The 24,887-nt window shown below is 33.2% G+C and overlaps 1 protein-coding gene across 5 annotated transcripts in view; it reads left to right on the forward strand.

The window, feature by feature from the left end:
• The window catches only part of Msh3 (mutS homolog 3), a 191,776-nt gene that overhangs the window by 159,154 nt on the left and 7,735 nt on the right, over positions 1-24,887 (forward strand). For 4 of the 5 annotated variants that reach the window (XM_078044414.1, XM_078044417.1, XM_078044421.1 and 1 more), the window contains exons 21-22: positions 14,817-15,003; positions 20,153-20,282. In XM_078044414.1, coding sequence (XP_077900540.1) covers positions 14,817-15,003; positions 20,153-20,282 — 317 coding nt within the window. Of the gene's footprint in view, positions 1-14,816; positions 15,004-20,152; positions 20,283-24,887 lie in introns of those variants that run through there. The other variant, XM_078044423.1, reaches the window with a different exon arrangement.

Genomic DNA, 24,887 nt, shown 5'->3' on the forward strand with positions numbered 1-24,887 from the left:
ATATACTTCTAGTTCATTAATTTTTTTCCTAATTATTATACTCCATTGTATGCATACACCACAGTTTGCCCTATTCCTTGACTGTTATTCACCATGATTACAATTTCTTACAAATATAAACAATACTGGCACTTGTCTTGTATGTGTCTCCTAGGGCACATAAGTGGATTTTTCTGAATCTAGGTTATATCCACAAGTAGAATTGCTGGATTGTAAGGAACATGCATCTTTCATGTTCTCCAAGGAGGCCATACCAGTTTAGAATCAGCAGTGTGTAAAAGTTTGTCCTCATGCTTAAAATTAAATTAGAATAAGAAAATACCCTTTGATGATGTTTCTATAGATTCTCCAGATTGCTCATAAGGACATTTTTGTTTCTATTATTTACTGTCCTTTACATGAAGTGCCATCTGGTAGATTCTTGTTGTTGTTGTTGTTAATGCTAGGGTATATTTTTCTCTCCATGTGCATACTGTGCCTATTTACAAAAAAGATTTGAAGTAATTTATTGGCGTTCCTTGACAAACTGCCAGGCTTCCTGTTATCAGCCAATGGTTTCTTCCTCTTTAATTCCTTTTTGTCTCATCTACCAAGACAGAAAGAGCTAAATTCAAGGCTCAGGTGTGGAAACAAATTTGGTTTTGTTTCCCCTTCTTTTTACAAAGGACTATTTCTCTAGTGTGGTTCTTAGAATATATGCTTGTTAAAAATGGTCCTTTCTAAGCTTGAACACATCTTTTTAATTGGAATCTTTAAGGCAATACCCAAGAACATTTTAAAATATCATGCTAAAATTTCTGTCTCAAATTTGAGAACCTACTTGTTTGTGTTATAATATTAATTTCATGTTCCTTATAATTCTTCCATTAGAAATATGTTGCTATTCTAAATCACTTTAATCACTTGCTAATCAAAAATCCTGTTTGTAGTCAATGGAAAAATATTAAAATCTAGCAGAATGAGATTCACATAAGAGTTGGCTCCAAAGTATCATTAAATTATTTTTATTTGTTTTATTAACTGGACATTTAGAATACTAGATTTAAATTTTTAGGTTCCATAATTATTCATTTAATGCCTACTGTGTGCCATGTAATATACTATAAGAAATAGTGGATAGATGAAAAGGTGTATATAGTGAAAAGGTTAAGGATCTTCTTTCTGAATATTGTCACATCATGAGCTTTTTCCTGAATACTATTTTTTAAATTTTTTTCTTTTAATATTTATTTTTAGTTGTCAATGAACCTCTATTTTATTTATTTATATGTGGTGCTGAGAATCCAATCCTCACACATGCTAGGCAAGTGCTCTACCACTGAGTCACAACCTCAGCCTGAATAAGATTTTTTTTTTTGAGGTAGCATTTTGGCAAACATATATTTGGCTCTAAGTGATATATTTATATTGGTGTATGGTGATATATGCACTCGTGTGTGAAATATTTCTAGGTGCATATTTCTGAGGATTATTAACATCTTTTGAGTTCATAACTGAGATAAGACCTGTCATTTCCTATCCTGATGAACGCACACGTAAGCCTCGTGCAACATTTTTAGACTCAGTAATCAAGTTTTAGAAAGGCAATGAATTATTAGGTTTGGGTAGAAAGTCACGTGAAAACTCAAAACATTGGTTCTGTTAGCAATATTTATTTTTATTTTATGCTAACTAAATGTTGGAAGAAAGGGACATTTGCATTAACTGGCCGGTAGTCAACAGTTTTCATGCTGTGTTCCCCAAATAAATTTCTTCTTTTGGCTGCCAGCTTCAGGGACTGTAGTGTACTTAGAATGGCACTAGGATGTTTATCTTGAAATAGAATCGGAAGGTAATAGTGACTACTCAAGTGCTTAAGTTAAATTATTTTAAATGTTTGCTTTTGACTGTGTGGAGAATAACTAATTTGTTCAATTTAGTTTAATTCAGCAAATATTTATTGAGCACCTATTATGAAGTATTTGTACTCTATTCAAAATATACTCTTTGAAGACAGAAAGAAATCGACTTGAATCAGTGCAAATCAGAAGAAACTGGTAATAAATATTCCCAATCAAAACCACATGACAATTGACATTTTACTAAATGAGTAAGTTGTTATAATTTTATTGGCATCAGAAATGTCACCTTATGAATACCTGTGGTTTATTTAGTTCCTATAGCTATGTGTAGTAAACATGAGATATCTCTCATCATGTTTTCGATGAGAATGTAGTTGTATATATTGTTATTATGTGATCAAAGTCACCTGAAAATTTGTTTTTTTGTTTAAATTCAGATCCCAGGCAAAACCTCTGAATAGAGACTCCCTTACTCCCCACATAACTGTTAGAGTGGGGTATGATGAAGAGGGGATTCTATGAATTCCATTATTTTTGAAAATTTTATGTTTTGGGAGCAGTTTTAAGTTTACATCAAAATTAAGAGGAAAGTATAGAGATGTCACCGTGTTCCTGTTCCTGTCCATGTTAGCCTTCCTCATGATGAGCATCTACTGCCAGTGTAGTTCCGTTGTTACAGTTGATGAAACTACTTTGACATATCATTGTTCCAAGTCCATAGTTTACAGGAAGGCTCTACTCATGTTGTACATTTATGGATTTGAGAGTCAACAGAGACACCACCCTAAAATTTTTTCTTTTCTACTTATTCACTCCTCCCTCTCCCCAACTGCTGGTAACCACTAGTCCTTTTAAGTTGTGTTCATAGTTTTGCCTTTTTCAAAATGTCAGATAATTGGAATTGTACATTGTGTAGCCTTTTTGCTACATAGATTTCCTTCACTAGTAATAAACATTTAGGTTCTCACCATATCTTTGGGGCTTGGTAATTCATTTCTTTTCAGTGTTGGATAATAGTCCATTGTCCAGATTACCACAGCATACTTGTCCATTCACCTGCTAAAGGATATCATGGTTGCTTCTAAGTTTTGGAAATTTTGAATAAAGTATAAACGTGTAAACATCCAGGTGTAGGTTTTTATGTGGACATAAGTTTTTAACCTCTTTTGGTAAATAATGAAGAGCAAGGGTCATAGGATAACTATGTTTAGTTTTGTAAAAAAACAAACTACCAAACTATTCTCTAAAATGGTTGTACCATTTTGAACTGTCACCAGCAATGAATTGAGAGTTCCTTTTTCTCCATAGCCTCATCAGCACTTGGTGTTCTGGACTTCAGCCATTTTACTAAGGGTATAGTAGTATCTTGTCGTTTTAATTTGCATTTCCATTATGACATGATTTGGAACATCTTTTCATATGCTTATTTGCCACTTGTATATTTTCTTTTTTAAGATAAGGAAAGTTTATTTATAATAGAAATATGTAAAGTAATAGTAACAAAATTAAGGTAGCCTGTGGAAGCGTGACACAGTGGTAAAGTACTTATCTAGCATGTGTAAGGTGCTGGGTTTGATCCCTAGTATTACCAAAAAAAAAAAAAAAAAAAAACCATCTAAAATTAAGAAATCTTGTTTATTTTTTTCTGAAAATATTTTTGTTCTGCATTAGAATTTTTATGTTATTGTAAATTAACAACTTTAAGTTGTATAAATGTATGGGGTATAAAATGATTTTCTGATTTATGAATACAATGCATAGTCATGAAATCAAGCTAGTTAACATATCCATCACCTCAAATACTTGGTTTTTTTTTTTAGATGAGAGCACTTAAGATTTACTCATTTAGCAATTTTGAACTGTGCAGTACTTTATTATTAACTGTATTCACCACACTGTTCAATAGAACGAAAAAAAAACCATATTTCTCATCTAAGATTCTGTACCCCCCACCCCTTTTTTTAAATAATAGTGGGATTGAACCGAGGGGCACTTCACCAATGAGCTACAACCACAACCCCCCTTCCCCTTTTTGAGATTGGGTCTCCATAAGTTATTTAAAGCCTCACTAAGTGACGAGGCTGGCTGATCTTTAACTTGAGATCCTCTTCCTACAGCCTCCCAAGTCACTGGTATTACAGGTATGTGCCACTATATTAGGCAGATTTTGTACTGTGGCCATCCATCTTTACATTCCTTGCCTATTTTAGCCTCTATAACCACTATTCAACACTGTATCTATGAGTTTAATTGTTTTGAATTTCACATGTAACTGAGAGCATGTGGTATTCTTACTTTTTTCACCTAGCATTATGTTCTTCAATTCTATCTATCTACATGGTCACAAATAATAAAATTTCCTTCATTCTAAAGGTGAATGATATGCCACATTTTCTTTATCCATTCATCACTGATGGTTAGCTAGCATAACCATTACATGGGCATTAATAAGAGTGCTGCCACAGAAGGCATCTCTTTAAAAATTATTTCAAATCCTTTGGGTATATGCCCAGAAGTGGTATTGCTGGATCATATGGTAATTCTATTTTAATTTTTTTAGGAGTCTCCAAACAGTCTTTCATAATAGCTGTACTAATTTACATTAACACCAGTGATGTGTAAGGGTTCCCTTTATTTCACATCCTTGCCAACACTTACTTTTCATCTTTTCGATGAAAGCCATTCTGACAGGTGTGAAATGATATCTCTTTATAATTTTAATTTGCATTTCCCTAATGATTCAGTAATGTTGAATATATTTTTCACATATCCTTTGGCCACTTGTATGTTTTCTTTTGAGGAACATCTGTTCGGATTCTTTGTCCATTTTTTTTTTTAGACGTTAATGGATCTTTATTTTATTCATTTTATTTATATGTGGTGCTGTGGATCGAACCCAGTGCCTTACACATGCTAGGCAAGTGCGTACCACTGAGCCACAACCCCAGCCCCTTTGTCTAATTTTTAATTGGGTTTTTGTTGTTGTTGTTGTTGTTGTTTGTTTGTTTGTTTTGTTTTATTTCTATTGAATTGTTTAAGCTCTGTGTTTTGGATATTAACCCTTTATGGGATGTACAGCTTGCAGATATCTGTCCTAATCTGTAGGTTGTCTTTGTACACTTCTACTTACATCCTTTGCTGCGGAATCTTTTTACTTGACATAATCTTACTTGTCTATTTTGCCTTCATTTTTGTGAAGAAAGCTGGTTATTTAACCTGGTATTTTCTGTTTTTCTGCCTTGTCTTAACATAATGATACAATATAATATAAAATGGTCTTAAATGCATCATTTCTGATTTTTTAAAAATAATATATTTTTCCAGTTAGACAAGTAATACTTGTTCATTGTGCCAATGTTAAAACTATAGAAAAACTCAAAAAAGGAAAAAAATGTAAGTCACTTATAATTCTGCCACCTGAAATCATGTTGTTTAGGCCTGTGCTCTTCCAGGTGTTTTTAAATGCACATATATAGTGGTACGTTGTGCTTTCATTCCCCTAATGTTATGTTTAAGTGCCTCATAGATTTACTATTTCACATTTTCATATCTTTCAAATACTATTTGGTATCTGCATATCTTTTACCTTCCCATTCCTACCCTCCCATCTGCCATCTTTTTAAAAAATTAGAGTACTTTATTATTTAGTAGGGTTTTCTTTACCTTTGTACAATTTACATAATATCCCCAAAGCAAGAAGCTTAGGTATCAATACTAGATAGAATTCTGCATACATTTTAGCAAAGTGAAATAAATGGGAATATCTTCAATTTCAGAAAGAAAAAAAAAGCTAACATTTTTAAAACCCTCTTATATACAGGTCAGATACTGCTTAGATACTAGAATAATTCAAATTCAAAAATAAATTCAAAAAGAAAATAAAAATAGAGGTTACTAGGGATTGGGAGAGGGGAAAGTAGGAAGTTATTTTTTTAATGGATGTAGAAATTCTCTCTGAAAAGTTCTAGAAGAAGAGAGTGGTGATGACTGAATAACACTGTGAATGTATTTAATCCCACAGAGCTCTTTACCTAAAAAATATTATAATGGGAAATTCTATGTATGTTTTATCATTATTTGTTAAAAAGTAGTTGATATCAAGGATCCTATTGCTTTCATTTAATGATTTTAAACTCCAAGTGCTTACCATTCCATATGAAAAATCAATTTTGGGGCTGGGGATGTGGCTCAAGTGGTAGCACGCTCACCTGGCATTTGTGCGGCCCGGGTTCGATCCTCAGCACCACATACAAACAAAGATGTTGTGACTGCCGAAAACTAAAAAATAAATATTAAAAAAATTCTCTCTCTCTCTCTCCCTCTCTCTCTCTAGAAAAAAAAATCAATTTTGCCTCTGTTGTAGTATTTCTCCCTTATACTAGCATTTCCCTTGCTAAAGGCTCAGAAATAGTGATTTGAAGGGACAGAGCCCACCCCCCCACCATTTGCTCTGATTGAGAAATACATAGATCATGATCTCATGAAACAATTCCTAATTAAATTTTTATGAAAATATTCTTGATTTTAGAAATTGACTCAAAAAGTAATAATTTCTTCTCTCCATTTATGTTTTATTAAGCTTTGTTGACCTATATAAGGGTTATAGGCAAGCAGGGAGTAGGGGGATTAGAAAGATTAGTCAGCCGCCACTCCTAAAAATATCAGTGATTTTTTTTTCTTAATCACATAACTGTAACCTTCTGTCTACTCAGAGCAAACTAACTCTAAGATAAAATCTAGAAAAGGTATTTCTCCATTTTTTGCTACATTTGAATATATACACAAATAATTACATGTATCCTAGAATTCCTTAAATTTCAAACATCTTTTAACATTTAAAAAAATTTCTGAATCATTGTCTAGTAATGTCTTGTGCTTTTCAATTTAATACAAAATTATTGAACATCTTTTAAAAATTATTTTAAATTTTATCCTCCAAAATATTATTTCAGACATTTTACTGAGACCGATAAAATATAGAAAAATGATAAGAGAGAATGTTATCCAAAAATGTTCACTCAAAGAGAAAATAAGGATAGAACATAAGGTAAATGTCAAATTACCTTATGTAATAAAGTACTATTCAGTTTTCTGTTATAAAGTGCTATTCAGTTTTCCAGTAACCACACTAGGGTAAATAAACTATACAATTGTTAAGAGGGAAGTTCACAGAAAATATTTTTATCAATAAACAATTCTCACAGTTGCAATTTACATACTTCCCTATAGGATCAGTGACTGGTTCATGAGCCAGCATTTCTACAATGTCTGCTAGACATGTTGTCAACTTATCAGGTAATTGGGAAAAGTAGAATTGTAATAGAAATTGTGTTGGCTTCTAATGAAGTGACTTTCAAACCATTCTACATGTGATGCAGAGTTTTTATGTAAAAATTTCATTCAAACAAAGGATTTAATCACAGCTAAAAAGATATTTGAAAACCACTGGCCTAATAAAAGAATCAGGATCACTGAATAATAAAAATACATCCAAGATCCTCTGAAATCTGGGCTGGCCTTCTTAAGATCAGAAGCCTGTAATACCGTGAGACACATTGGAGTAACTCAAAACATCCCAGCACAGGAATTGGAAGCTGCCACAAATTAGCCCTGTCACCTTGGCAAAGAGACATGACCTCTGAAATGTCTTTCATCCCATCTCATTAGTTAAAATGAGAGTATAGCATGATTACTAAGAACTTGGCCAGCACCAAGGCTTTTTTGATTCTTATTTTGCAAGTTCTTTGCCATTGGGCTCTTCCTTTCTGTTAAAGGAGAAGGACCATTGAAGAAAGGAATGACCAAATTCTTTGTAGCTAATGTAGCATAGAAAATAAAAATCAGGGAACGTGTGGAGCCCTGTGGAGAGCAGTCCCTTTTTGTTGCTTGCATTCCCCTAGATCAGGGAATATTATAGGAAAGTTTAGTGAAAACAAAGGCCTTGGATGAAAGGTGACCGAGGGGCAGTCTGGACTTTGATGCTAGGTTGTCAGAAGCATCTACAACAACTGGTGGTCAGCAGTTTCAGAATCTAAAGAAGGGGCAGGATGGCAAATGGGTGATCTGTTAGTCTTGCCAGTGAGGAAGTCTTTGAAGATGTAAGCAAGGGAGTTTGGATAAGCAGAAGGATAAAAACAAAATAGGTGATAGCATTTAAAAAATTGCACTTTATTCGAATGGGTTGGACTTTATCACTGACAATGTGGGATAAGAAAGCCATTTTGCACATTCAGTAGGTCATTATAAAAAATTAAATTTGGAATTCCTTTTTAACATACTGTTTTTTAACTGAGCCGAAAATGTGAATACTGTCGAGGCTGTGTGCCAGTCTTTAATTACTAAGTTTCATATTATGGTAATAAGTTTTCTACAAAAACATTAAGTTACTTTTTTAATATCCCATTAAAATTGAGAATCTCTCATGTTTCTTAGGATCATGTGTATTGTAATTTTATATTTTTAGACTAAACTCAGCAACAGTATACAGGGATGCTGTAATTTTTATGGAAGTGTAAGGGGAAATTATAAATTTAAGTTATTTTATTTCTTGTAAATTTTCCCACAAATGATCAGTAAGTTTGTTTTTTTTTTTAATTTTAAACTTCAATTTTGGACATTCACTAAATTGTTAAGTATTGAGAGATTTGGTATTAAGTAAATTATAGTTTTGAGAACAAATAATTCATATAATCATGGAATTATTGTCCCGTCACCTTGTTGTCAACCATTGGTTAAGAGCAAGCCACACATACTCATGGGGAGGGAAATCATGCAAGGAGGTGACATAGTATGTTTCTATCATTTCCCAATATCAAAAATTCTAATATACCAACTGTATTAGTTGCTTTGTTTTTCATCATGGTATATATTTTCTCTTACTCTTGAACATTTGGCTTTTCCAACTTTTCATTAAATAGCCTTATGAAGAACTTATTTGTACATGTATTTTTTTTGCACATCTGGGGTAATTTTCATAATGATTCCTAGAGTGAAATTTATGGGTTATGAAATATATTAATAGACACTGCTACATTATCTTTTGGAAGATTGTAACAACTCTTAATCTCATAAAAATACCCTTCCATCCCCACACTTGACAACAGTGGATATTATTCTTTTTAATCTTTGCTAATCAACATATAACTTCATTCCTGTTTGAATTTGTATGTTTAAACATCTTCACAAGTTTCTTTTGCAAATTGACTATGTCCTTTTCCTATCTTTCTCTTAAAATATTCACCATATTGTTTTGCTTTGTGAGACTCTTTATTTTGGGAACATTAACCCTTTGTCAAATATGTTACAATTTTTTTCTCAGTTTATAGCTTACCTTCAACTTAAAAAAATATTCAGTATATGGTTGTAACTTTTTTTAATAGTTATCTTTTTTTATTCATTCTTTTTAGTTATATATAATATTAGGATTCATTTCAACATAATTATAAAAGCATGAAATATAATTTTCTTTAATTCAGGCCCAGTACTTCCTCTTTTTTTCTGCTCCTCCCTCCGTGTCTTCTCTTCTCTTTGCTCCACTGATCTATTTACTTATAGTTTCTTTTTTTTGTTAGTGCCTTGTGGAAATACATAATGGCGAGAGTCACTGTAATACACACACACACGTGACATATATGATATATACATATATATATATATCATATATATGATATATATATAAATGAAAGTTAGGTCAGATTCATTCTACAGTGCTTCCCTTAACTCATTCCTTCTCCCTCCCCCACAATCCCCTTCCTCTACTCCACTGATCTTTCTTTTATTTTGATGGAAATCCTTCTCCTTTGTTTTTTCTTATTTTGGACTAGCTTCTGCATATCAGAGAAAACATCCAGCCTTTGACTTTCTGGGTCTGCCTTATTTCACTTAGTGTGATAGTCTCCAATTCCATCTGTTTACCAGCAAATAACATAATTTCATTCTTCTTTTTGGCTGAGTAATACTCTGTTGTGTATATACCATATTTTCTTGATCCATTCACCTGTTGCAGGGCACCTAGGTTGGTTCTATAATTGACTATTTTGAATTGTGGTGCTATAAACATTGATGTGGCTGCATTACTATAGTTTTGCTGATTTAGTTCTTTTAAATATTACTGAGGAATGGTATGGCTGGGTCACATTGTGGTTCCATTTCTATTTTTTTGAGGAAATCAAAAAGTTACTGCTTTCCAGAATGGTTTCACTAATTTTTAATCTCACCAACAATGTTTGAGTGTACCCTTTTCCCCACATCCTTGCCAACACTTATTGTTATTTGTATTCTTAATAATTATTCTGACTGGAGTGAGATAAAATTTCTATACAGTTTTAATTTGCATTTCCCTAATTGTTAGAGATGTGGAACATTTTTTTATATAATTGTTGACCATTTGTATTTTTTCTTTTGAGAAGTGTCTCTTTAGTTCTTTTGCCCATTTATTTATTGATATGCAAGAAGTTTTGGTATACAGGTATATTTATGATCATACATATTTATAATAATCATATATATTGCACATATGATTATATGACAATGCATTTCCATTCATGTTTATGCATTAATATTATATAAACTTATGTAACTATGCTAAATGGGATTATGTGTTATATTTATTAATTAGCATATACATATACTAGATAATTGAGTATTATTTTATAGGTTAAAATTTGTATAAATCTGTGTGCTATTCGAATATTATATGATTTGAGTTCCTACAATAAATCATATCAGCAATTTTCTTGAGTTCTTTGTATATTCTGGATATTAATGTCCTATCTTAGGAACAGATTGCAAAGATCTCCCATTCTGTAGGCTTTCTTCACACTCTGGTTTCCTTTACTGTGCAAGAGCTTTTTAAATTGATGCCACCCACTTGTTGATTTTTTTATTTTGTTTCTTGCACATGAGTCTTGTTAAGGAAGTTGGTTCCTGTGTTAACATGGTAAAGTGTTGGGCCTACATTTTCTTGTAGCTGGTGCAGGGGTTCTGTTCTAATCTTTAGGTCTTTGGTCCACTATGAGTTGACTTTTGTGCAGGGTGACAGAGAGGGGTCAAGTTTCATTCTTCTACATATGAATATCCAGTTTCCCCAGCATCATTTGTTAGAAAGGCTCTTTTCTCCAACATATGTTTTTGGCATATTTGTCTATTAACTATTTATGTGAGTTGGTCTTTGTGTCTTCTATTCCATTGGTTTTCATGTCTGATTGTGTAGCAACCATGATATTTTTGTTACTGTAACGCTGTAGTATAATTTGAGATCTGGTATTGTGATACCTCCAGCATCTCTCTTTTAGCTCAGGGTTGTTTTGGCTATTCTAGTTTTTTTATTTTTCCAAATGAATTTATAACTACTTTTTACAGTTATATGAAGAATATCATTGGTATTTTTATAGGGATTGCATTAAATCTGTATAATGCTTTTGGTAGTATGGCCATTTAGACAATATTAATTCTGCCTATTTAAGAACATAGGAGATCTTTCCATCTTCTAAAGTCCTCTTCAATTTCTTTCTTCATTGTTCTGTAGTTTACCTTATGGAGTTCTTTCACCTCCTTTGTTAGGTTAGTTCCTAAGTGTTTTATTTTATTTTTTAGGTTATTGTGAATGGGATAATTTTTCTAATTTCTTGTTCAAATTTGTTATTGGAGTATAGGAAAGCAGTTGATTTATGCATCAGTTCTTGTATCCTGCTACTTTACTAGGTTTATCAGCTCTAGAAATCTTCTGGTGGAGTTTTTGGGGTCTCTTAAACATAATATCATGCCATTAGGAAACAGATATATTTGACCTCTTCTTTTCTTTTTCCTATCCCTTTAATTTCTTTCTCTTGCCTGATTGCTTTGGCTAGAGTCTTAGGGATTATGTTGAATAGGAGTGGTGAAAGTTGTCATCATTGTCTTGTTCCTGTTTTTAGAAAAAATATTTTCAGTTTTTTCCCATTCAGTATGATATTGGCCTTGGATTTGTCATATATAGCCTTTACAATGTTGAGATAAGTTTCTTCCATTCCTAATTTCTCTGGTGTTTTAAACATGAACAGGTGCTGGACTTTGTCCAATGTTTTCTATTAAGATAATCTATGTGATTCTTGTCCTTAAGTCTATTTATGTCATGAATTGCATTTATTGATTTTCGTGTTGAACCAACCTTGTATCCCGAGATGAAACCCACTTGATGATGGTAGTATGTTTTTGTATGTGGTATATATATATATTTTTTGGTGTATATGTGTGTGTGTGTGTGTGTATATATATATATATATATTTTTTTTTTTTTTTTGGGTGTGTGGGAGAGCATTGGGAATTGAACTCAGAGGCACTTTATCACTGAGCCACATTCCCAGCCCTTTTTATTTTTTTATTTTGAGTCAGGGTTTCACTTAGTTTCTTAGGGTCTAAATTGCTAAGGCTGGCTTGGAATTTGCAGTCCTCCTGTCTCAGCCTCCTGAGTCGCTGGAATTACATTGGAATGCCATTGTGCCTGACTGCCATTATTTTAATAAGATTTTTGGCATCTATGTTCATTGAAGGTATTGATTTACCTTTAACTTTTGCATTATGTGTTTTTTGCTAAACACTTGGTTTGGTACCATGTATATAAAGCCACCTATTCACCTATCCAAAGATTAAATTTCATCTAGTTAGCTTGGTATATTTGTAATTTCTATTTTTCCATTAAATTTTTAAATCTATATACCTTATTTTAGAATATAGTTCAAATAAGGACATATTTTTTCTGAAATAACAAATCACCTAGTATAATTTTTATTGATTAATCATTCATTTTTTCCTCTTTAATTTGAAAACTTTAATATACCAAACATTTTATATGTATATGTGTATATCTGCCTAAGAATAACTTCCCCAGAATAACATATAATTCCTGAAATTTTTAACTAAACCACTCTATTACTTTACTGTTTTTACAAAACACTTAAGAAGACTTAAACTTCTGTATTAAAATCTTCTTTTTTTTGGAGGGTGAGAGGGGCCAGTGATTGAACTCAGGGGCACTTAGCCACTGAGCCACATCCCCAGCCCTTTTTTGTATTTTATTTAGAGACAGGGTCTCACTGAGTTGCTTAGGGCCTTGCTAAGTTGCTGAGGCTAGCTTTGAACTCATGAACCTCTTGCCTAAACCTCAAGCCGCTGGGATTACACACTGTAATCCACAGGTGTGCACCACCTGTATTAAAATCTTATCCAGTTCATACATTTTTTCCTAATTCCTGGGAATTGAAAACTCAGAATATTTCCCTCATCATAGCATTTTATTGTTGATTAAAGATTTTTTTTTTTTTTTTTGGTCAGCTCACAACCTAGCCGGAATAAAAGCAAACAGTGGCAAATAGAGATCAAATGTGATTCTGAAGAATAATATAGAGTTGTTTCAGAGAAAAGAAATTTTAACTTACTTGTTTTATGGCAGGAATGAGACATTAGTAAACACTGAAAGTTGAGGCAGTATTTGAACTTTGAACAAATATTTAGAATGTTCTTAACTTAGCATTTCAGAAATTGTTTTATATTTATTGATTTTAAAATGGATGACATTGTCAGTGAGTAAACATTTCTTATTAATTCCATCATAGATACAGTTAGAGTTTCAAAAGTAATCACCAGAGCAGTTCTAAGGTCCCCTCCCATCTGGGGACACTTTGTCTCCTCTGCTATTGTAGGGCTGAGGCCACACATCTGATGAAGGCTCACTTTCACTATGAGTTGATCCAGAAATGAAAGGTATATTATGGTGCTATAGGTCATGTGTGAAGTATGAGCTCTACTTACTTTGTGAACTGTTGAAGCAATACAAAATTGATGAGGAGATTTTGCAGAGAAAATAGTTCCCAGGATTGACACAAAGCTAGCTAGCAGGTTAAAGACTTGAATTTTAGATTTTGCAATTAAATAATGACCTTAAATGGTATTATGTAATTATTCTTTATTCTTCTTTTCAGATTCTTTTTGCACTTAATGTGTGTTCTCCCAAAAGTGTCTGTAAAACATTATTGCTTCTGGTGCTCTAGAAGAAATTTTAGGGGTCCATAGTTAAATGAGTTAAAGAAATGCTATGAACTAGACCCATCTTTAAGAAATACAATGTGTAGTTGAATATTAAATGTTCTAAAAAGTCTTACTGGAAAGAAACCCTTAAGTCTTTTAGACCCGTTTCTTGACTTCTATAGGAACTGTGTTCACATTGGGAACCTCTCTGAGCTGCTGTCCAAGGTTACTAAGCATCTATAATTCTAGTTCTAGTAAAAAGTTTTATTATATGTAATAGGTTATTTTGTCCATGGTACTTTAATTTGCAATAACAATGTGGAATTTTCTTCAAAACAACCCCACTCAAACCCCCCACCTTAATTGTACAGGATCCTACTACTCATGGATTTTTAAGTGTGACAACAATGAATATTAAGACTTTGCTTTGCAGAGGAGGCAGAGAGGGAAGGTGGGAGGGGAGGGGAGGGGGGAATAGTGGGGGATAGGAAAGATAGCAGATTACAACAGTCACTAATATGCCATTAGGTAAAAATGTGAGTATGTAACAGATGTGATTCTGCTATCTGTATTTGGGGTAGAAATGGGAGTTCAAAACCCAATGGAGTCAAATGTATGAAAGATGATTTATCAAGAGCTCTGTAATGTTTGGAACAATCAATAAAAAAAAAAAGACTTTGCTTTGGAATAATTGGTAGAAAGAAAGCAGGGTCAGGAGTTTTCCTACTTTTCAGGAGTTCTTTTCAATATCTCATTCCTTCCAGAATGTTTTTACAAGGTGCAATTTGTTTTTAGGTGCTCTTTGCATCCAACATAGGATTTCTTTTGTTTAATATAATTTTAGCTATTGTTGGCTCAAATATCTTTAATAGGTCCCTAGAGAGCTTTTATATTTATTGTTCATAAAATAAATTTTGGCTTTATAATAAGAAAGTTCCAAGGAAAGTCAAAGTGTTTTCATCTTACTTATAGGATGGGTGCTGCAGACAATATATATAAAGGACGGAGTACATTTATGGAGGAACTGACAGACACAGCAGAAATAATCAGAAAAGCAACATCACAGTCCTTGGTTATCTTGGATGAATTGGGAAGAGGGACGAGCACCCATGATGGAATTGCCATCGCTTATGCCACCCTTGAGTATTTTATTAGAGATGTAAGTATCCTACATACTTTTTTAAATTAATTTTTTGTTAATATTGTTTTTACTTGATAAGTTATAATAGTGTACATTTATGGGATACATTATAATATATTTTGATATATAAACAATGTGGAATAATTAAGTCAAGCTAATTAACATATTCATTACCTAATTTTTTGTGGTGAGATATTTGAAATTAGTTATTAGTTTTAAAATCTTAGTTATTTTGAAATATATAATAGGTTATTATTGTCTATAGTCATCCTTCATGCATACCCTTTTTTATATGGATGCTACATACTATACAATATTATTTTCTTGACCTCCATCTCCAAATACACAAAATTACCATTTTATAATTTATCTATCCCTGTGACTGATCATTTGAATGCTTTACTCTGTACTTAGACTGGCCCTAAGTAAATTTCATAGTTTTGATAAGTCTTTCTTCCTTTTGCTACACCTGGTTCTAGGAGAAAGGCCTCTCTGGCAAGATTCCCACCCATAAACTGTATCTATCTATCTATATCTATATCTATATCTATATGTGTGTGTGTGTGTGTGTGTGTGTGTGTGTGTGTATTAGTTGCAGCTGGATCAATACTTTTTTTTTAGTAATTGTAATATTTTTATTGTCTTTTCTATGTATTTTTTTAAATCACAAAACACAGCAGCAGAATATTAAATTGTTGGGAATCAGTTTGATAAGATAAGAGATAATAATATACAAACACATAAACAAAATAATGTAATAGGCAAACTTGGCATTACTTTTCTCTTCAACTTAGCAATTGCTTGACTTTATTAACCACCTTATACCTCTGAATCTGGATATTTACCTGACAAATCACAGAAATTATTATTATTTTTTTTATTTTTACCACTTTCTTTTTTTTATTGTTGGTTGTTCAAAACATTACATAGTTCTTGATATATCATATTTCACATTTTGATTCAAGTGGGTTATGAACTCCCATTTTACCCCTGGATCAATACTTTTATTTATTTATTTTTATGTGGTGCTGAGGATCGAACCCAGTGCCTCGCACGTGCTAGATGACCACTCTACAGCTGAGCCACAACTCCAGCCCCATAACTCTATCTTATTATTGTTGGCAAACTAAATCAAGAGTAGGGATCACTCACCTAAGCCATTTCTTTGAGGAAAGACAAAAAGACAGTGCCTACCCTGTGAAATGTTTTTCACTGATGTCCTAGAAGATCTCAGTGTAACACCTTTGGTCTCATCTCTGTCTCTCTCTTGTTCAGTAACATCACTCCTTCAATGCATACTTCTTTATTCAGAGTGCATTTCTAAGCACCTCGGTGTGATACTCTGTGTTCAGCTCTCTACCCCTGTCATCTCTCCCTTTTTTATTACTCTTTGTTCATTTTTTTTATTAGTTACACATGACAGTACAATGATCTTTGTTCATTTTGATCTCTTTTTCTCTCTTTCTCCTAGCATCTGCTTCTTCTTCAGCCTCATGTCTTCTTCAGCCTTTCTGTTCCTGTTTTACCTTATATTTTCTTATTCTTTTGTCTCCATCTTTCCTTTATTTTCATCTTTCCTCTCTTCCTTGAATAACTAATAAAAGCATATTTTCAAACTAAAATTCCTCTTTCTTTTTTAATCTTTTGTGGCTCTTGGTTTTTGGTTTGTTTTTAAAGTCTAATTTTCCTTTCTTCCCTCTCCCCCCCCTCCCCCCCAGAAGATAGCTTTCCTTCGGTCCTTAAGGACTCCATTCTTTACACTGCTCTAGGAGGGTCATGGGGCAGCATCTGTGGTCTTAGTTGGGCTGGGTTGTTTGGCTTCACAGGACTGATTTCCTTATTACCTTGCTGTGAATGGCACAAGTGATACAATAATGTACAGTCATTGGCCACATACATAATAACCTTTCAGTCAGCCAGCTACCAAACAGATGATCCTGTAAAATTATATTGTCCATGACATCTTTGCCATCTTACTTTGTGTATGTATACTTGATGATATTCACAGACTGGACAGATTACCTCATGATAGGTTTCTCAGAACATATTCTCTTCATTAAGCAACATATGACTGTAGTGTCACAGCTTGGGAAGCTCCTCAATGTCATAGACAGTCACCATGGAAATATCCTTGATGGCTATAACCTCTACTGTGTATCACACAAATGGACTTAGTGGTTTTATCCTTGGGCATGCTCCCAGTGATTGCCATTTGTGCAGCAAAAAACTGCACATGGCCACAGTCCTTTGGCATGAGTGTTGTTCCTTCTTTTCCATGTCATCCTAGAAATGAAGACCCAAGAGAGACCCAGATTTTATTTAAACATTTATTTAGATTATATAGATAATGATGGCATGTTTTCTCCTTAATAAATACTTTGTATTATTCTTTTTTTAAAAAAAATTCTTACTTATTTGAAAAACTACCTTAATCATTATGGAAACTACATATCATGGAAATTTGGATAAACTCCCATCGGTGCCACCCAATCCACATTTTAAATGTTGATTTAAGAATCTTTAGGAATAAATTATGACAGAACTGAACTTGGTACCCTAGAGTTGGATTTCATAGTTTCTGCTAGATAATACTGTTAGTTAGTATGACTGTGTAATAAATTATGACCTCAAACTTAATGTTGTAAAAGGATTCTCCAGAAACAGGAGACTTAACCTTTAAAAAAAAAAAAAAGATATTATTTCTTAGAGAATTTTTAGTTTCACAAGAAAATTGAAAGGAGATTGACACAGAGATTTCACAAGTGCCCCTGTCCCCACCCTTTCACAACCTCTACTATTATCAATATCCCACCAGAGCAATCTGTTTGTTACAATTGATTAACATGTAAGTATCACCTAAAGACCACAGTTTACCTTATGGGTTTGGTCAAATGGTTAATGACATATATTCACCATTTTAGTATCAGAGTATTTTCACTGCCCTAAAAATCCTCTGTTTTTGCCTTTTCATTTGTCTTCCTTGAACCCAGTAAACCATTAATTATTTTACTGTCTCTGTACTTTTGCCTTTTCTGAATGTCATGTAGCTGGAATCAGACAGTATGTAACCTTTGTAGACTGGCTTCTTTCACTTAATAATATGCATTTAAGTTTCCTCCACATCTTTTCTTTTCTTGATGCCAACTACTATTTCATTGTCTGGGTTTATTACAGTTTATTTATTCATTCATCTACTGTTGTATATCTCAATTGCTTATAGTTTTTGGCAATTATGGATACAGACACTGTAAACATTTGTGTGCATATTTTTGTGTAGACATGTTTTCAACTCCTTTGAGTAAATACCAAGGAGCATGATTGCTGGATCCTATGGTAAGAGTATGTTTAGTTCTGTAGGAAACTGTTAATTTGTCTTCCAAGGAGTCTATACCAATTTTTGTTCCCATTAGCAAAAAATTAGCATTCCTATTGTTCTGCATCCTGGGCAGCATTTGGTATTGTCAATGTTCTTGATTTGGGCCATTCTTAGAACGTTTAGTGGTATTTCATTGTTTTAATTGGTACTATTTAATTTGCATTAGTACCAATTAAAACAGGTGGACTATTTTTTTCTGTGCATATTTGCCATCTGTATATATTCTTTGGTGAGATATCTGTTAAGGTTTTTGGCCCATATTTTATCCAGATTTTTTGTTTTCATGTTGTTGAAACAGCATGAAAACTGTTTCAGGATGACAGGTCTTTTATCAGTTGTGTCTTTTGCAAGTATTTTCTCCCAGTCTGCCATGTCTTCTCGTTGTCTTTTGCAGAGCAGAATATTTTAATTTTAATGAAGTCTAACTTTTCAATTCTTTCCTTCATGAATCATGCTTTGCTGTTTTATCTAAAAAGTTATTGCTAAACCAATCTAGACTTTTTCTGCTATGTTATCTTCTAGGAGTTTTATAGTTTTGTGTTTGACATGTAGGTCTGTGATTGATTTTGAGTTAATTTTTATGTAATATCTGGGTCTTGGTTCATCTTTTGCATGTAGATATCCAGTTATTCCAGCATCGTTTGTTGAAAGGAATATCGTTGTTTCATTGTGTTGGTTTTACCACTTTCTCAAAGATCAGTTGGCTCTATCCATGAGGGTCGATTTCTAGACTATTAATGTTTTATTGACCAATTTGTCTAATTTTTTCACTTTTGCAACAATGTTGTTGTTGTTTTAACTTTATTTTATTTACTTATTTTTATTCAATGTTAAAGATCAACCCAATACCTCATATATGCTAGGCAAGTGCTCTACTATTGAGTTTCAACCCCAGCCCTACTACAATGTTTGGATTGCTGTAACTTTATAGTAAATCTCAAAGTTGAATGGCATCAATCCTTCAATTTTGTTCTTTAATACTGGGTTTTTCAGGTTCTTTTGCCTCTCCATGTATACTTTAGAAATAATTTGCTGATATCCACTTCTAATCTGAATTTGTTTGCTATTGCATTAAATCTTTATCAAGTTGTGAAGAACTGACATCTTTACAGTTTTGAGTCTTCCTACCAATGTGATTTATCTTCTATTTATCTAGCTTTCTTTTATCTCATTGGAGTTAAATAGTTCTGTCATGTAAATCTAGTACATATTTTGTTAGATTTTTTTACCCAGGTATTTAATTTTGGGAGTACTAATGTAAATGGTATTATATTTTTTGTTTTAAAAATTTACTTCTTCATTGCTGATATGTAGGAAAGCAGTTGACTTTTTATATATAAACTTATATACTGCCACTTTGCTATAATTACTTATTAGTGTTAATGTTATAAAAGACAAAAAAAGAAGATGGAAAAGAGCATTATTGGGACATTCAGGGGAAAATGTGGACTAAATGTCTTATAATAGTAAGCTTCTTGAGTATAATAATTTTATTCTGGTTATATATTAAACTGTTTTTGTTCTTAGAAGATAAATGTAAGTTTTTAGGGATCATGTCTGCAACTAATTCTCAATGGTTCAGGAAGAAGTGTGTATGTGTGTCTTTAGGGAGAAAGGAAGGAAGGGAATATGACAGACTATTAACAATTAGTTGTTTAGATAAAGACTATATTGTATTTTCTTGAAATTTTTATGAAGATTTGAAATTTTTCCAAAAACATTGAAGAAAAGCTTTAATTAAAGTAAAATTTAAAAATAAAATAACACTTACTATATATCTTATTGTTCTAGGTGAAATCCTTAACCCTGTTTGTCACCCATTATCCACCAGTTTGTGAACTAGAAAAAAGTTATGCACAACAGGTGGGGAATTACCACATGGGATTCTTGGTCAGTGAGGACGAAAGCCAACAGGATCCAGGTATGAGATAATCCTGCAGTAGGTATAATACTGGTTTTTATGTTTGATAACTTAGATTTTATAGGAATATGAACTTACTGCTTATTAATAATGAAAGTTATGAATGTCAGTTATAAATAGCATTTGTCCAAATTCATTTCCTCTGAGCTTTGGGGCAAGCAAAGTATGTATTTACTTATTTGTTATCTTTGATTTCTTTTCTGATCCTCCTCATGAAGTGGCAACTCTTTTTCCAGATGTAATGGTTAAAGATGAAGGTGACATTTAAGGTTCCTCTTTGTTCCTTATATTCTTACATGATTCTTACCATCCCAGGAAAGATGCCTTGATAGTTGAGTGCAGAATATTATTAGTTGCCTTCAAAAATAACTAGTATTTTCCTCAAACTATTATTTAACATTAATTACTCACTAAGGACTATATCCTATACTGGACATGTATTTTATTTTTTTATAAGGAAACTGAATCTCATTCAGGTAAAGTAGCTTGTTCATGTCAGCCATATAGGTAGGAGCTAAACAGCCTAGAATCCATGTTTTTTACCTCCAGGTCCTCTTTACTTTAACTCTGCTAGCTCTCCAGCAGAGGATCTACAGTATTTTTTCTGGACTTTGCAGTTATTGCTATTGTCACAGAAATGAGACATTTTATGAAAAAGAATACCATTAGCTAGTAGAAATAAATGCAAGTTCCTTAAGTAATCTAGTAGGCTTTAACATATGTATATTTTTTCCTATCTAGTAGTAGTTTTTTTAAGCTGTCAGCCTGTGGTGCTTTGCAAAATTGGGGAACTATAATGGATTTTCCATTATCCAAGATACTCCAAAGTCCAAATTTTATTTTGGAAAAGTAATAAGAACAAACCTGAAAAAGAAATCAGGCAACTGGCCCAAATAAAAGAAAGTACTGGACCTAAGATAAATTTAATGTTAGACAATTCCTGCCTTTTACCACCAGGCAGACTTGAAAAACACATCATAAATTCTCTCATGGAAGTAGTTTCAGATCTATTAATCTGCATCCAATATGACAGAAGAAGACTTATAAGCTAAAACCCATGAGACAAATAAAATAAAGTTCACCAGCAGGGAAGAAGCAAAATCAGTGCCACTAAGCATTTGATGTGAACTGACTGCTAACCTAGAGCATTATCCCTTCCCCTTAAGTGTTCTGGCATTTTATTTTATTGATTTACAAGTTTATCCATGAGCATAATTCTTAAAATGAAATGATAGTAAAGGCTTCTGCTAACAAGTTTCTGTCCCTTCACTCCATGGCCCCCCCAACCCAAGTCTAAGGCCTTTGAACTCATTCTTCCATTTCTGTCATATTTCTAAATAATTTGCATGTTTTCTATCCCTTGATCCATCAGCTTGACACATAATTGATGGAACTCTCATTGTGTTAGTTGGGACTAAGCCTTCCCTTCCTCTGATCCCCTCCAGTATAGTCGTTCCACATTTTTTCTATTTCATTCATGTATGTTGTTTTAACTGTTATTGCAGAAGAAATATTGTCTACTGCTGAGCCAAGTATGGAAGAAAAGTACATTTTCTTTTTTTTAAAGGCTTCTATTTTCTTAAAGATAAGAATTGCTTCATTTCTATTTATGTGTTTTGTTGTTTTCTTTGAGTCTGTAGCTGAATCTTCTTCTACTCTCCAATAGCTTTGTAAAATGTCTCTCTACACATTTTCCCACATAATTGAATCTATTTTTCCTGCTGGAGTCCTTCCTGCTGGAGCGCTTTGTTCTCCTATTCATTTGAACAAGTTGCTTTCTGGGCCTGCCGCACAGCTATTGTCCTAAGGCTGCCTTTGTCCTGGGAGTTCTCTAACCCTCCCTTCTGTGCATTTGATTGCAAGGAACATCACAGTGGACTTATAGTGGCTCAAACAAAAGATGATACTCTATGTAATCTCACATTACAGGATCCTCTGAGGAACATAGGACCTCCCTGTTCCTCTCTTTGCAGTTCTCTAGGCTGTCTTCTTTGCCTGGATGACTCCATCATCAGACTAGTGACAAGATTGTTGCAACTCTTTTAGGCATCTCATCCAGAATTGACCATGTCCACCAAAGGAAAAGGAGCTACCATTTCTTCTATTTTATCTTATTATTTTATTTTTTAATTGTTAAATTTTACTTCATTTTAATTTAGTTGTATTTATTTGATATGCTAGGAACTAAGCCCAAGGCCTTTTGCATGCTAACCACCCACTCTGCCACTGAGTTACACCAGCAGCCCCTCCTATGACTCTTTCTTAGAAATGAGGGAACTTTTTCTGAGTTGCCTTTTATTATCTCATAATTGTCCCATCCCATTTCAGAATTGAATCACATCTTCATTGTCGTTTGTGTGTGTGTGTGTGTGTGTGTGTGTGCTGGAGATTAAACCCAGGGACCCTGTACCATTGAGCTACACCCGTAGGCCTTTTTATTTTTTGTTTTGAGGCAGAGTCTCCCTAAATTGCTGAGGCTGGAATTTACAATACTTCTTTCTCATCCTCCCTGAGTTGCTGGGATTATAGGCAAGTGCCACTGCACCATGATACATCTTCATTCTTTTTTTTTTTAATTGGTTCTTCTTAGTTATTTTGATAGTAGAATCCACTTTAATAAAATTATATAAGCATAGGATATCTCTTATTCTAATTAGGACCCAATTCTTGTGGGTGAGCATGACAGTGAGTTTCATTTGGGTATTTTCATATATATAGGAAAATTATGGTAGATTTGTTCTACTGTCTTTTCTATTCTTTTGTTGTTATTGTTTGTTTGTTTGTTTATTGCACAACTATTCATGCAAAGCTTTATTTGAGGGTAAAAAAAAAAAGAAAGAAAAAGGGACCTTTACGACCAGGTGAAGGGAGCAGCTCTGAGTGAAAGAGAAGTCAAAGCTTCCCCTTATTTGAACCATCTAAGAGTTAGTTGTAGACATGATTATACCTCATTTCCAGACAAGTGTGCATCAATGCACATCACTTAATAACAAGAACATAACCACACTGAGCACTTGTAAATGAAAATACAAACTATTTTTTTCTCTACTGTCACATTCAATATAGCACAAAATATTTCATTTTTTATATATTTTTTAGTTGTAGATGGACATAATACCTTTATTTTATTTATTTTTATGTAGCATTGAGAGTGGAATCCAGTGCCTCACATATGCAAGATGAACATTCTACCACTGAGCCACAACCCCAGCCCCTCATTTATTTTTTTTTAATTTGTTCTAATTAGTTGTACATGACAGCAGAGTATCTTTTGGTTCATTGTACACAAATGGAGCACAGCTTTTCATTTCTCTGGTAGTATATGATGTAGAGTTGCACCATATGTGCAGTCATACATGTACCTAGGGTAATGATATCCATCTCATTTCATCATTTTTCCTACCCCCGTGTTCCCACCCCTCCCTCTGTTTTGCCCAGTCAGAGTTCCTCCATTTTTCCCATGGTGCCCGCTTCCCCCATTATGGATCAGCATCCACTTATCAGGGAGAACATTCAGCCTTTGTTTTTTTTAGAATTGGCTTAATCAATTAACATGATATTCTCTAACACCATCTATTACCTGCAAATGCCATCATTTTATTTTCTTTTAATGCTGAGTAATATTCCATTGTGTATATATAACGCAGTTTCTTTATCAAATACATTTATATACATCAGTGATGAACCCTCTGGAAGAGAAATTAGGAAAACAACCCCATTCACAATAGCCTCAAAAAAAAATTTTTGGAAATCAATTTAACAAAAGAGATGAAAGACCTATACAATGAAAACTACAAAACACTAAAGAAAGAAATTGAAGAAGATCTTAGAAGATGGAAATATATCCCATGTTTTTGGATAGGCAGACTTAATATTGTCATAATGGCCATACTACCAAAAAACTTATAGAGATTTAATGCAATTCCAATTAATATCCCAACAACATTCCTCATAGAAATAGAAAAAGCAATCATGAAATTCATTTTAAGAAATTAGAGATCCAGAATAGCCAAAGCAATCTTGAGCAAGCAAAATGAAGCAGGAGGCATCACAATACCAGACCTTAAACTATACTACAGAGCGATAGTAACAAAAACAACATGGTATTGGCACCAAAGTAGACCAGTGATACTGAATAGAAGACACAGAGACAAACCCACATAAATACAGTTATCCCTTATTTGACAGAGGTGCCAAAAACATATGTTAGTGAAAAGTTAGCCTCTTCAATAAATGTTGCCAGGGAAACTGGAAATCCATATGTAGCAAACTGAAATTAAACCCCCATCTCTCACCTTGCACAAAATTCAACTCAAAATGCTAGGAATTTGACCAGAGATCTGCACCTAATAGAAGAGAAAGTAGACCCAAATTTTTATCATGTTGATTAGGTCCTTAACAAGACTCCTAAAGTGCAAGAAATAAAATCAAGAATTAATAAATGGGATGAATTTAAACTAAAAAGCTTCTTCTCAGCAAAAGAAACAATCAACAACGTGAAGAGAGAGCCCACAGAGTAGGAGAACATCTTTACAACACGCACATGAGATAGAACACTAATTTCCAGGATATATAAAGAACTTAAAAAACTCTACACCAAAAGAA

This window comes from Ictidomys tridecemlineatus, chromosome 1, assembly GCF_052094955.1.
Source record: "Ictidomys tridecemlineatus isolate mIctTri1 chromosome 1, mIctTri1.hap1, whole genome shotgun sequence".
In the NCBI taxonomy this organism is placed as follows: domain Eukaryota; kingdom Metazoa; phylum Chordata; class Mammalia; order Rodentia; family Sciuridae; genus Ictidomys; species Ictidomys tridecemlineatus.